Source organism: Hemibagrus wyckioides, linkage group LG27 (genome assembly GCF_019097595.1).
Source record: "Hemibagrus wyckioides isolate EC202008001 linkage group LG27, SWU_Hwy_1.0, whole genome shotgun sequence".
In the NCBI taxonomy this organism is placed as follows: domain Eukaryota; kingdom Metazoa; phylum Chordata; class Actinopteri; order Siluriformes; family Bagridae; genus Hemibagrus; species Hemibagrus wyckioides.
In genome coordinates, this window is record NC_080736.1 from 6,317,497 (window position 1) to 6,330,813 (window position 13,317).

Below are 13,317 nucleotides of genomic sequence, written 5' to 3' on the forward strand. Positions count from 1 at the left end.
TTATGGGAAAGTGTCCAGAATAGAGGACTTGGTTTCTCTTTGCCTTATTCATTTTATGTAAGGGGAATGACTGCTCTTAGCTGCGATAACATAAGTGACAAAAGTGCTTTGGGGATGTTCCAAAACATAAAAGTGGACAAATGCGTGAATGTGGTTCTTTAATAAATAAAAATACTTCAATGTTGCTTAATTGCTGTAGTAAAAGAAGAATAAGTGATCGCGATATTATAGAAAAATACTAATCTTTGAGGTGTTCACATTGGGACATGTCACATCACCCAATCATTGATTATTTCTCTATACTACTATGCCCTGTTGTGTATATTCCTAACATAATGCACAAAAGTGAATCCAAAAACCTAATATCAGCATTTTCATGACCATTACGTACAGCTACCATGTTACAAAATACAGTCACCAGAAATGACAAAAAAAGCTCAAACATATTTTCATAATGAACATCAGCGGCAGGAATGAACGGCTGATTTCATGCCAATCTGCGACATCCGCTTTTATTCATCGTTAACCACTGAGCGTCTTTAGAGCAATAGTTCTGCACTGAAACTTCAGTGTGCGGTTCTATTCAGCACTCGCACATAAATGTGGGCAGAAATAGAAGCGCAGAGCCCTGTGGGATGACCTATCTGCGGCATGGCATTTCCTGTTAGCCACTTTAAATGATATTGTTCCGCTTGGAGAGAATTACAGTGGGAACAGTTCAGCAAAACGCTCACTGCTTGTGCTGCTGGGTCACTTCGGTTTTACCCTTATTTCCATGCAATTTTTCTATCCTCTGAGAATGCTGGGTTAATCGAGCCAGTTCTGAACTGGCTGGATTCCTCAAGCAATATATTAAGTAATGATAATATGAGGTTTGGAATGTGGTGTGCTAGCTGCGTGGTACATTCTGTTATCTTGTTACTTTTACTTTACCAGACGGATTAGTTTCCTGTGAAAATGTCATTATGAAGAGCAGCCTCACAGCTTCAGAGTCCCCAGGTCAATCCTGGAAGTTTGAATTATTGTCTATGCTCAGCTTTGTCTGATCTCTCTGCAAGTTTCCTCTGGGTTCACCGGTTTCTTCCCACATTCCGCAGACGGACTGGAGACTACAGATTGTCATTAGGTGTGAATGAGTGCGTATGCAAAGTGCTCCGAGGTAGTAGCCAAGCTTTAGTTCTACTTTATGTCCAGTTATCCTGAAAATGGCTCATGAAGATCCACCAAGACTGTAACCATGAGAAAAGAATGAATACAGAATACGATTACAGTCTAAAGGGTATGTCAGGATTTGTCATGGATGAACTAAAAAAAACTTCAACCCCTCAGAGTCTAAAACCCACAACGTATCCAAGTTGATTTTCACAATATAGATCCTGCTTGTGTTTGTGTTCATATTTCCTGTGACTCAAAGGAAATGAACGCAGGGTCACCGAGCAGTCTACAGTAAATACAGGCTTTCTCAGCCGCTTGAACTGGTTCACACAAACACTTATTCTTATTCATACACCATATCATATTCATATCTCAAAACAACTGCAATTAATATAAGCGAAATGAATAACACGACTCCTTTGTGTGGACGTGTCCCAAAAAAGTCCCTAGAAAATGTTGTCACATTATGTGAAACCGATATGAGTGATATCTGATTGGAAACAAGATCCTGCATCAGCATGTTCTAACAGGAAGACAGTCAGATAAATACAGAATGCTGAAATACAGCTTTCCACAATAGGAAAATTTCCTTCTTTCTCAACACAGACAGACACACACACACACACACACACACACACACTATAGCATTAACTAAGCCACAGTGTCCTTGAAGCCAAGCCCTGATGTCTATAATCTATGCTAAAATTATGTGGCCTCCTAGAACACCATGTGCCCATTTCCACGAATTCAGAATCTAAGGATGAAAGGAAGAGAATGCTGGCAGTTTCGATACCGATTAGCCAAACATCGTCAACAGAACACCATATTCTAGAATGATAATCACATGTTTGTAGCAAGTTCTAGAATGATGACCGCCTACCCACATGGATACACAGCGCGTTCTAGAATAACAAATCATCTGACTTCAAGGTCACAGCATGTTCTAGAATGACGATCATTTTACCTCCTGGTTACAGCATATTCTTAAGACGATAACAATTGTAACCCAACCTCCTTGCCATAGCATGATCACCATACCACTTTGTCATTCTAGAACACACTGTGACAATCATCTGAGCTCCTGGTCATGTTCTAGGCAGAGAGGTCACTTTTTAACCGATATTAGAAAATCTGCTCGAAAATAACAAAGAAAATTCATATTCATATTATATTTTGCACAGATTAATATTAATATACAGCCTAAGTGCATTAGACAGCTGTTCATTTTGTTATTTAGCATCTGATTCAGCAGTGGGTCGCCTATAAGTTTTGAATGCCCTCTTGACCCATCATTAAATGATACAGAAAGTAACAGAGCCCCAAATCTTGTAAAAAGCAGTGAGTGGAAGTATTTTGGGTTCTACAATGTAAATGGCAAAGTTATGGTCAAAGATAAGGCGGTTTGTCAACAGTGGTCTAAAACCTCCACAACAACAAATCTTACTTATTGACTGACCACCCCAACAAGGCAGCAGAAAGTTGGACAGAGGCACAGACAAGACTCAAGCATACAACCTTGTATGACTGAAAATTATTCTGTGACATTGTAGGAAATGTAAACTAAATACTGAGAAGAATGTTAATGTTACAGTCGCCTTTTTGGGGGGTATTTGAACATACTTAAACAAACTGCATGACATGGAATTCATTCGAAGATCACCTATTGGTCAGACCACAGCATGTTCTAGAATGATATGTACATATTCGTAGTATGTTCTAGAAAGACGATCGCCTGACCCCCTAGTCACACAATGTTCTAGACTGATGATCACCTGGTCACACAATGTTCTGAAATGATGATCACCTACCACCTTATCACAGCGTGATATAAAACGATAAGATGATGACAGTATGCTCCAGTATGAGGATCCCCAAACTTCCAGTTACAGAAAGTTCTTGAATGATGATCATCACCCAACATTCAAGTCACAGTGTGTTCACAGGCTGCAGAATTGAGACAGTTTGGTCATGCCGAGGACACATCAGGAGCTAAAACCCCCCTGAAATCTGAACACAAAGCTGATTATTGTGAACAGATTATGAATAATATGACGGAAACACCACAGTACTAACACAGAAAACACTACAGTGCCAAAAGCCAAAAACAGCAATGAAGAAAAACATGAAACATGACTCATGTCCTATTTCTACATATAGGATTATGACATACAACCTTAAGAATGTTTTCCAAAGACCCCCCCCCCATTAACATCTTAGGAGTTACAGAAGGTCATTAAAGCAAGTTTCACGGACAAAAGACCTGACAGACGAAAATGATAATGCAGAGAATTCATCTGGTTTGTGGAGATAAAAAAAAGGCATAAAGATGCATATAGAATTAATTCATAATTGCTTCTCTGAGCCTAATTTCTATGCAGACGCAAAATCAGATATAATCTGAATTAACTCATCCTAGAGATTCCGGCCTGTTAATATTACCATTTGTTGCCTGTGTGCCAGTGATGTATATTACTTTGATCATCTTCCACTTCACACCCAGGAATAGATGTTTTATAATGGGGAATACTGCTTAGTTGGGATTACAGTCCATCACAGGACATCGCGCACACACTCATTCCCACCAGTAGGTACTTTTAAAGTACCCAGGTCAAGCGATGGGTAGGTTTCTGGACATGGGAGGCAATCAGAGAATCCAGAGGAAATCCACATGGGGAGAAGAACACACTACACATCCACACAGACCTCAGCCCAGGTTAAAACCAGAGACCCTTGAGCAATACAGAGGCAATTATATCTGCTGAGTAATGGTGATACCTGTGCATGGTACAAATGCACATACACACTCACCTCCATTTTAAAAGGAACATGTACTTTAATAGAATACCCGTTTAACTGCTGATTTATGCAGCCAGCCAATCCTGTGGCAGAAGACCAATGCATAAAATCATGCTTCAGTTAAACATCGAAACGTGTGGAATTTGATCAAAACTGGTCAGCTGAAGCTTAGAAAAGAATCACCCGTGTCTATTATAGCCTCCGATTCCTATACTTGGTGTCGTAATCCGTCCACATCACATTAAAGTGGACAGTGAGTGTATATATTCATTATTAAGGTAACAAGTTCTAGAGAAATTTATAATGAATTCCTATATACTGCAATAATAATACTTATAGTTATTATTGCAATAGAGTTTCAGTTTTAGTGTCAAACAATAACTTTCAAAGCATGCTAGTTAGAATGGCATCTGGTGAAGGGAGTTGCCATACTATATACAGTATGTATTAATAATAAGGGAGGAGAAAATGCGAGGGCGTTACTTTTATAGCTTACTCTAAATAAAGCAATAGCAGTTTCATTGAAGCAGTACACCTGGCACTAAGACCCGTGTCTTAAAGGTGAAATCCTCGATTGTGGTATGTGGGTGGATTTGTTATGCGCCTGTGGCTCAAACAAAAGGTTGGTGAACTGGTCTATCGTGTTAAGGTATGCACTTTTCAACAAAGCACGCGAAAGGTAGGGATGAACTCTCTCTGCTGGAACAAATTCTTCTCTTAAACAACATCAGCCACAGTAACCACTAGTTTAAGAACCTCATTAAATGTGCCATAAAGTTAGTAACACAAGAGCAAACATACTGTGCAGGTACAGATGCTGAAGAATTATTAGCAGCCCCTATAGTCTAATTTTGATTGTATAAAAATGATGTTTACTCAGACTAAATGTATATCTCAATAGTTATAATAATAAGGTATTATATATATATATATATATATATATATATATATATATATATTATATATATATATATATATATATATATATATATATATATATATATATATATATATATATATATATATATATATATATATATATATATATAAAGTAGTGCGACATTTATTATGTTATAAATGTTAAAGATTATATGTTAAATGATTCTAGCAGAGTCATTTATTCAAAAGGCAAAGTCACAGTATTGCTCTAATGAGTCCTAAGAATACACAAGGTCAAGAGGGGAAAAAATATTAACAGAATGGTGCAAGTTCTCTATTGTGCAATTTAGAAAGTAGGTGTGAAGACCGACGACGACATAGAACAACACTGATAACCATCGTGCATGAGATCTAATCAGAGTTTGACAGAAACCGAGTTATTTTGCACATACTATGCTCCTTTTCCGAACCTTGCGCCCATTTGTCTTGATCTTATAAGCAACCAACAGACAACACAGACTATTAATATATGCATCCGTACAAGACAGACTATGCTAGATGCTTTAGAGATTACAGATCAAGGCTGTCCCGTGGAACCAGACACCAAACCCAGCTGTCATACCAGCAAAAGAGACGTTGATGAAACTCTTAGAGCTCAGATTATAAAGGCCCAATGCTAGCATAGGAACTCTTCCCAAAAACAGTGCATTCTGTTAGCATAAGCTGCAACATGTCCTAGCCAAAAAACAAACAAACCAAAAAACACTTCAACGACAACTACAAACCAGTTTCACCCGAACACAGAGCGTCATAGGGAACATGCAAGAAGTGACACATTTAACACTGAAACGCCAGCCAGCCCCGACTGTCCAATATGATTCCTTCGAAGCCACCATGGAAACAAAACAAGCACCAAATACCCAGATGGGCTATAATAGAAAATGGAGAACTAAGGGCTCCTCTGAAATGGTGATTAGAAGCATTTTATTCACTAATGAGGCACACGTTGATCTTTTCCTGGAAAGAGAATGCTTCCTAGAGACAAGCTCCTATATCAGTCCCTGCATCTCTATTTTCCTCCACATTTGGCTATTCTCCATTTTCCACCCACTAGCTAACTTTCCCCAAACGTACGATGACTATCAACCGGGGAAGGTGAATGCTATAGCATGCTTCCTCTAGGATTCATGACACTAACTTCCACATCTTTTCTTAGCTTAGGGGTTAAGTGTTGAACTACTATGCAGAAGGTTGTGAGTTTGGTCTACTAAGCTGCCACTCTGCTAGGCCCCTGATCAAGGCCCTTAACCACACAATTGCTCAGTTGTAAAAAAAAAAAGAGATGAAAATGTAAGTCGCTCGGGAGAAGGGCGTCTGCCAAATGCTGTAAATGTAAACTGCTGCATCACAGGGCAGCAGAACCCAATTTCAGGAACCTTGCTATCTACCCTCTTCTGCATACACAAGCTTAAAGTCAAAAGATGATTGGCTATTGTTGCTCTGATTGACATGAGAGAAAGTGGCTTCATGGATATTTTAGCATCTGGGCCATTTTCTTATTAATCACGCTCCTTTTTTTGATCAGTCTGACTGATGCTCAGGTATTTGATTTTGTGATTTGAACACTCAAGTGTAAATTTTATCAGGATACAATCCAGTAAAATAATTAAACAAGGCCTTGGACTTACTCTACTATACTGAAGCCCAGCATTTTCTATAAGCCCGGGTCAGGTCGCGATAAATCCGTAGCCGATCCCAGAAAAGAACGACATGTTTGCGATGCCTAGCTCTGACATGTACAAACCATAATCTTTATAATACACTCAGCACAAATTAGACCTTTTATTAATGGCCATGATCACTTCACCAGCTCATGAGATGCTACACACGGGGTGGATTTGAAAGGTAATGGGAAAGAAAAACCAAAAAGGGATTTTATATAAATATATTTCTGACCACAATCCCTTGGGTGCTCCTTGAATAGAAAACTCTTAACTCCAGTGGAAAGACATGGACATTTTTTTTTTTTTTTTGCCATCTCAGCAGTGGCTGAGAAGATCTTCCAAAAATCCTTGCCAGAACTTTTTTTTCTTTTCTTTTTCTTTCTGCAGATGGCACAGAAATTAGAAAAGAAGACATTCTTACCCAAGATGGAGTGGACACGCACTGACAGCTGAGTTCGGAGGATCAAAATGGGCTTTTTGCCAGCGCTGCAAACAGAGAAACAGAAACGGTACAGGATGAGCAGGCAGTCATTTGTGGGTCATTTGGTAGCCAAAATACTTCAGAGACTTTTTAAGGAGCACTGTGCTTATTCACTGCTTATGTCAGCACCGCAGTACTGAGTCGTCTCCAGCACACTTAAACCTGATGCAGATGTTTAAAACGGAGTGTTAATGCAGACGAGGAACATGTGAAAGTGTTATATAATGACCATGCCACACATGCGCTCAGTCAAGGTGGTCAACATGAGTATTAGGATTTGGAAAGACAGACTGAAGAGAATCATGGGACAGACATGGAAACTATGCTGCGTGAGGGTCAGCTGCTAAAATCAGAGCACTTTATGGATGGGAGTTTCTTAAAGGTACAAAACATAAAAAAATACGGAGCAAATTACAGTCTTGTTTTTCATGCATTATTTTAAATGACGCTTTTCAGGGCTAGCTCTCCTTGCACAGCGTGGAACCTGATCGAGTTCCAACTGTGACCACATGCTTGCTGAGGTGAACACACACACACTAACATCATGACCTTATAAAATTAAGACTAGCCTGTAACTGATCACTACATGCATACAGACAGGGAAAATAGTGCTCATGAAAAACCAAGTCTATCCACCGCCTCATTACAGTTTTCCTTCTTCGCCAATGGCTGCGATTACATCATTTTCAGAGATTTTTTTCCCTTCCTTGGCTACTATGTTTGCTTCCTCAGCACAACTCCATGGTCCCTGCTTCACTATCTCAGCGGAAAATGAAGACTTTGATTTCGTTGGTTTATTTAAATGATATATGCTGACCATCTTCTCCAGGAACAGGACCACATGTGGTCAGAAAAAAAAAGAAAAAAAAAAAGTGTATAATTCCTGTAAGAGAGTGATGCATTCAGATCTTGCACATACTTCGATATTTTCACCATCGAGTGAGCTTTCACGTACGAAGCGGTTCAGAAAAATCAATAAACTATGTAGGATGGAGTGATTTCAGATACACAGAGATGGATTTACTGTGCAAGAGATGAAATCTGGGCAACAGAGAAGAATCAAGAGAATGTAAGGAAGAGCAAGACGGAGCATGAAAGTGCTGGCAATGCTGATTTATTCAAAATCAATTAGTCAGGCTCCTGTCAAGGTCTCATTATTATCTCCAGGAGTGACAAGTGTTTTCAGCTGAACTGCTTCCACACATCACCACTACACTACTAACATTCAAGTACTGAATGTTTCTGGAGCAATCCATACAATAAGCTCATTAGCAGACTCTGACTCCCCCCACACCTTTTTAAAGATCTCAGTTAGGAGGTTTGTTAAAATATTGAAAGCTACACAAAAGCCTTACTTCTCTAGAGCTTTCCTTAGTTTTTCACTAACTTCAGCTAGTTATACATCGGAACTAGTGTGGATCTGGGCTAAAAACAGATTACAACTAACGTATCCAGAAGATATTTTTAAAGGTTCAGTAGTACGTTCAGTAGCAGCAGGAGGTTAAAAAAACAACAAAAAACAAAAAAACGTTGACCCGGAAATTTGTTCCGCTTGATCAAATCACATTCACTCCACTAATTCTTTAGCATCAAAATGACTTATTGAAGCACAGTTGCTTCATGTGGTTCAAATTATATGTATTTCTTATAAGTGTATCCAGTGTTGAATTTTAATGTTTACATATTGCTCTTAATTAAAAGTAAAATGGCAGGATTATCTGCTGAATAAACATATTCTGTTGCCAAAGTGTACTTAAGCTAACGTAAGTTTAATTAGCAAGATGTACTAGCATACTAGCAAGATGCATTATTATAACTGCATTATAGGAAACGTCAATAAGAGTCCCTTTAAAAACAAAACAAAACACACCAACTAGAAAAGTACCCTGGCATGTTACATGAATGAGAGCAAGTCATGTGGTCCACTCCCACTTCCTGCCCTTAGCCAAGATCTCACACAACGAAAGCTCACACAAGGAAAGTATGAGCATGAGTGTATAGGTCTGTGTGTAGGTCTGGGTAAGCGTCAGAAATATCATGGCCATTATGAGCCTATTTGTTCCATCTCTCAGTTTCATTACCCTATAAAAACCAGTCCTTTCTTAACTGTCTGAGATACATGGGAAAAAAAAAAAAAAAAAAGTTTGCTGGGATTCAGCAAAGTGAGAAAATTGTGAAGGCACCAGAACTGGGGGAACGGACACCAGGCTGTCAGACAGACAGAAAGAGAAAGTGGTCATGCTTCTACCAAAGTATATTTGGCACATTATATTAATGGACTGGATAGATACTGAATACAATGATCATACTTTAGATAAGTTAACATATCCATCTCAAATGAAGGCATGTTTTAATCAGGAAATACGATCAGTTACGATGGCAGCACATGTGAAACGCAAGTAACCAATTTTCCTTCAAAAAGAGACGTGACACAATTTCCTGTGAATCATGTTAATGGTCGAGTGACGGAGTATTTTGCAATGAGCAATGGGATTGAAATAGAATTGAGAAACACAGCAACAATGATAAATTCTACATCAGGTACGTTAATTATATGAAAGGAAATTAACAATACAGAGACATTTTTGTTTTCATGTAAATGCGCTCTCGGACAAATATTTACAGAATGTTTATTCCTTATTTACATACTGATGTATTTTGCCAGCTGAATGGAATGCAGCTAGTGAAAACTTACGCCAAATCATTGTAGAACTGCTCCAGTTCATCCTTCTGCTCTGCCAGTGAAGACTCCAGATCCAGGTAGTTTCCATTAGATGCCAACTGCAGTGCACACTCTTCTAACTGAGGGGTGGAGAAAAGAGGCGTCAAAGCCATACACGTGTATAAACACAACACAACACAACACACACCCATACACTCCCACTTTTGATTTCCTATATTTGGGCTCTGCATGATTTGCACCACACTTTATTACTAAAATATGACACCTGTATCCTCTCCAACGAAAGGCAACAGCAGTGCTAGATATATATATATATATATATATATATATATATATATATATATATATATATATATATATATATATATATATATATATATATATATATATATATATATATATATATATATATATACACACACACACACACACACTGGAGGGACTACATCCCAAAAATATTACGCAAAAGGGCATTCAGATAATCACTTTAAAAATTAATTTTAAAGTCTGAGGTATTGTATCTTAATCAGGGATGATGGAAACTCTTCCTGACTACCATTATCCATTTCAAACAGTCACTGGAGGGACAGAGAGAAGATTCCTCAGTCTTATCTCGCTGCATTTCCCGTGCTGTACGGCAACACGGCCACGTTCGCTGTAATAATGAAGATGATTGAAGCTGTTCCTGCTGCGCTTATCTGCTACTTACAGATCCCACCCTTTCCTCGAGGCTCAAGTCCATCAAGCGCATACACACAAACACACAAACACAAGCCCAAGAAATGGGTGCAACTTATTGTTCAGTTAAAGAGGTCTACATCACGTCGCCTTGTTTTTTGGTCTTCGTCCATTTCAACGCCATTCTTGACACCAATCCTAAAGGCCCTTGAAGCGGAAATCTTGCCCCACTTAAACTTGAGAGGGCACTTAGGCACACCATCATTGCTTGGATTAATAGTTTAATAGTTTAAGTTTTCCACTACTTTACAGAAAACTATCTTCACGTAAAAGTCAGTGCGGCTGTAATTTGCTGTGTATATAAGCCTACGGTCTCAGAAGATGTACCAAACTGACAGTCAAGTGTCATCTCCAGCATGTTAGTATGTATCTCTTAGAAACATGGATATCTTGGGGGGAAAAAAAAAGTCCATAATTAGACATGATTACATTCTAGAGCAAAGATATGCAAATCTTCTAGGTTGAAGATGCATACTAAAAGGTGCGTCTTCAGTTAAGTATCCTTCTCTCTGAAGGTCCAAATGATGACAATTGCTCACTTTTCTAGTATAAAGGCTTTAGCATAATCAAGACCCATAATATTTTATCATTATTAAACAAAATTTCACACTAGGACAGAGACCGTCCATGTGTTTTAAAAATTGAGACACCCCCCCCATCAGGGACCTTTCCAAAAGTTTTGGCACCCACAAAACATATTGGGGCTGCCTCTATGAAGCGCCTGCTGGTAACAAATACCCCTTTATGCTTTTTATTAGGATAAATAACAAACCGACCGGTCATTCAGAAAAGCACATGCAAACCAAAACAGACCGTGGAAGCGGCATATTCTGTGTGTATGTAAAGTGTGGGAATGGGAATGAACTATATAAAAGGATCACTGAAAATTTTCACACCTTGAGCCTTCATGTGTGTGTGTGTGAGAGAGAGAAAGAAAGAAAGAAAGAAAGGTTTACCTTCAGGGGAGCTTGGAGCTGTTTCTGGACGCCGGCGATTTGCAAATTTAGCGGCACCAACTCATTAAAGTCGTACTGAGGAGGTCTCCGAGGCTCGGGGAAGTTAGTACACACGAACGGATCGGTGTCCTCAAGATACTGAACCCGACACGTTATAATCTCCATGCCTGAGACTCGTAGAAGACAGGTACAGGTAAAGCGACTCGGCTTTCTGGTTAACACCGAGCCTCAAAAGCAACAGCGCGGTATTACAGCTCCATCAACGCCCAGAGCTGCTCATACAGCCTCGAAGGGGAAACTCCGGGTAATGACACTGACGCACACGGCGACACAAGACTCAGCTGAAACTCTCAAACACGGCTATAAAATGGAAAGAGCGCCGCCCACCATCTCATTAAAGTGCCAGCACGCCTAGGCTTAAATTACACCTGACAAATATTTTATCAGCTCCTAATGGCTTAATACGCATCACACATACAGAGTGTCATTATTCCACACCCTGTACAAAGCTTTAAATATCTTATATTCAGTAAATGTAGCCGGTACACAAGCTGCAAGTCTCACCATGACCTAACGGGGCGCTGTTTCAGTCAGAGGCCTGTTTAATACACGCTTACCATACAGGTGCATATGGTAGGTATAGTTACACAGCCCTGGGCATGGAGAACCACTTGTTCTGTACATTTGTTTGCGCTCCCTGCTCTAACACCCAATACAATGCAGAGGGTTTGATAAATCTGGTGAATTAAAGCTAACGGCTTGATATTATTGATTACAAAAACCCCACAAGCTGCTTAAAAGCTATGTTTATATAATGTATGAATTAATCTGCTTCATCTGCGTCAGGGTTTGGTGGATGTGGAGCCTGTCCTGGGAAGATTGAGCATGGGGTTAGATAGGATGCCAGTCCATTACATGACACAGGCAGACATGTATTCATACCTAGGAGCAATTAAGTGTAGCCAATACACCTACTGAAAGAAGGAAACCAGAAAACCTGGAGGAAACCCACATGAAGAATGAGGGAACATGCAAAACTCTGCACAGCCAGTAACCCAAGCTTAGAAACAAACCAGATACCCTGGAAGTGTGCATCAGCAGAGCTTTCTGCCCCATGGAGCCCATCACAAAAAAATAGCATATACTTGAATGTGTATTAAAGAGGATGACAAACATGTATTCACAAAAAAATATATCATATCAAACATATACACTGATCAGCCATAACATTATGAGCAGCGAGAGGTGCCGTGAATAACACCGATTATCTCGTCATCATGGCACCTGTTAGTGGGTGGGATATATTAGGCAGGAAGTGAACATTTTGTCCTTAAAGTTGATGTGTTAGAAGCAGGAAAAATGGGCAAGCGTAAGGATTTGAGCGAGTTTGACAAGGGCTAAATTGTGATGGCTAGACCACTGGAAAACTGCAGCTCTTGTGGTCTGCAGTGGTCAGTATCTATCAAAAGTGGTCCAAGGAAGGGACAGTGGTGAACCGGTGACAGGATCATGGGTAGCCAAGGCTCATTGATGCACAAGGCTGGCCCGTGTGATCCGGTCCAACAGACGAGCTACTGTTGCTCAAATTGCTGAAGAAGTTAATGCTGATTCTGATAGAAAGATGTCGAAATACTCAGTGCTTTATTGGCATCAAAATATGGACCAAGACAATATTAGGTAGGTGGTCATAATGTTATGCCTGATCAGTGTAAATCACTATAACCTGCAGGTTAGCTTATATCTCAACAAAACAGGTTACATACATTATAAGGGATATGTAATGTAATAAAAGTAATTGAAGCTTTATGTGCAATATATGACCAAAGTACTAATCCAATAAATTCTCAGTTCCAAATTAAATTCTCGCTTCAGTAAAACAGCAATAATCTGGGCCGTATTATTTTA

The 13,317-nt window shown here is 39.3% G+C and overlaps 1 protein-coding gene across 10 annotated transcripts in view; it reads right to left on the reverse strand.

Annotated features, from left to right (window-relative positions):
* fhod1 (formin homology 2 domain containing 1) overlaps positions 1-11,768 on the reverse strand; it is a 54,586-nt gene extending 42,818 nt beyond the window's left edge. For 5 of the 10 annotated variants that reach the window (XM_058381332.1, XM_058381326.1, XM_058381330.1 and 2 more), the window contains exons 1-3: positions 11,413-11,766; positions 9,731-9,837; positions 6,976-7,040 (exon numbers count right to left, since the gene is read on the reverse strand). In XM_058381332.1, coding sequence (XP_058237315.1) covers positions 6,976-7,040; positions 9,731-9,837; positions 11,413-11,577 — 337 coding nt within the window. In that variant the 5' untranslated portion in view covers positions 11,578-11,766. Of the gene's footprint in view, positions 1-6,975; positions 7,041-9,730; positions 9,838-11,412 lie in introns of all 10 variants that reach the window. The other 5 variants (XM_058381334.1, XM_058381333.1, XM_058381325.1 and 2 more) reach the window with 2 other exon arrangements.
* Between the last annotated feature and the right edge of the window lie 1,549 nt (positions 11,769-13,317).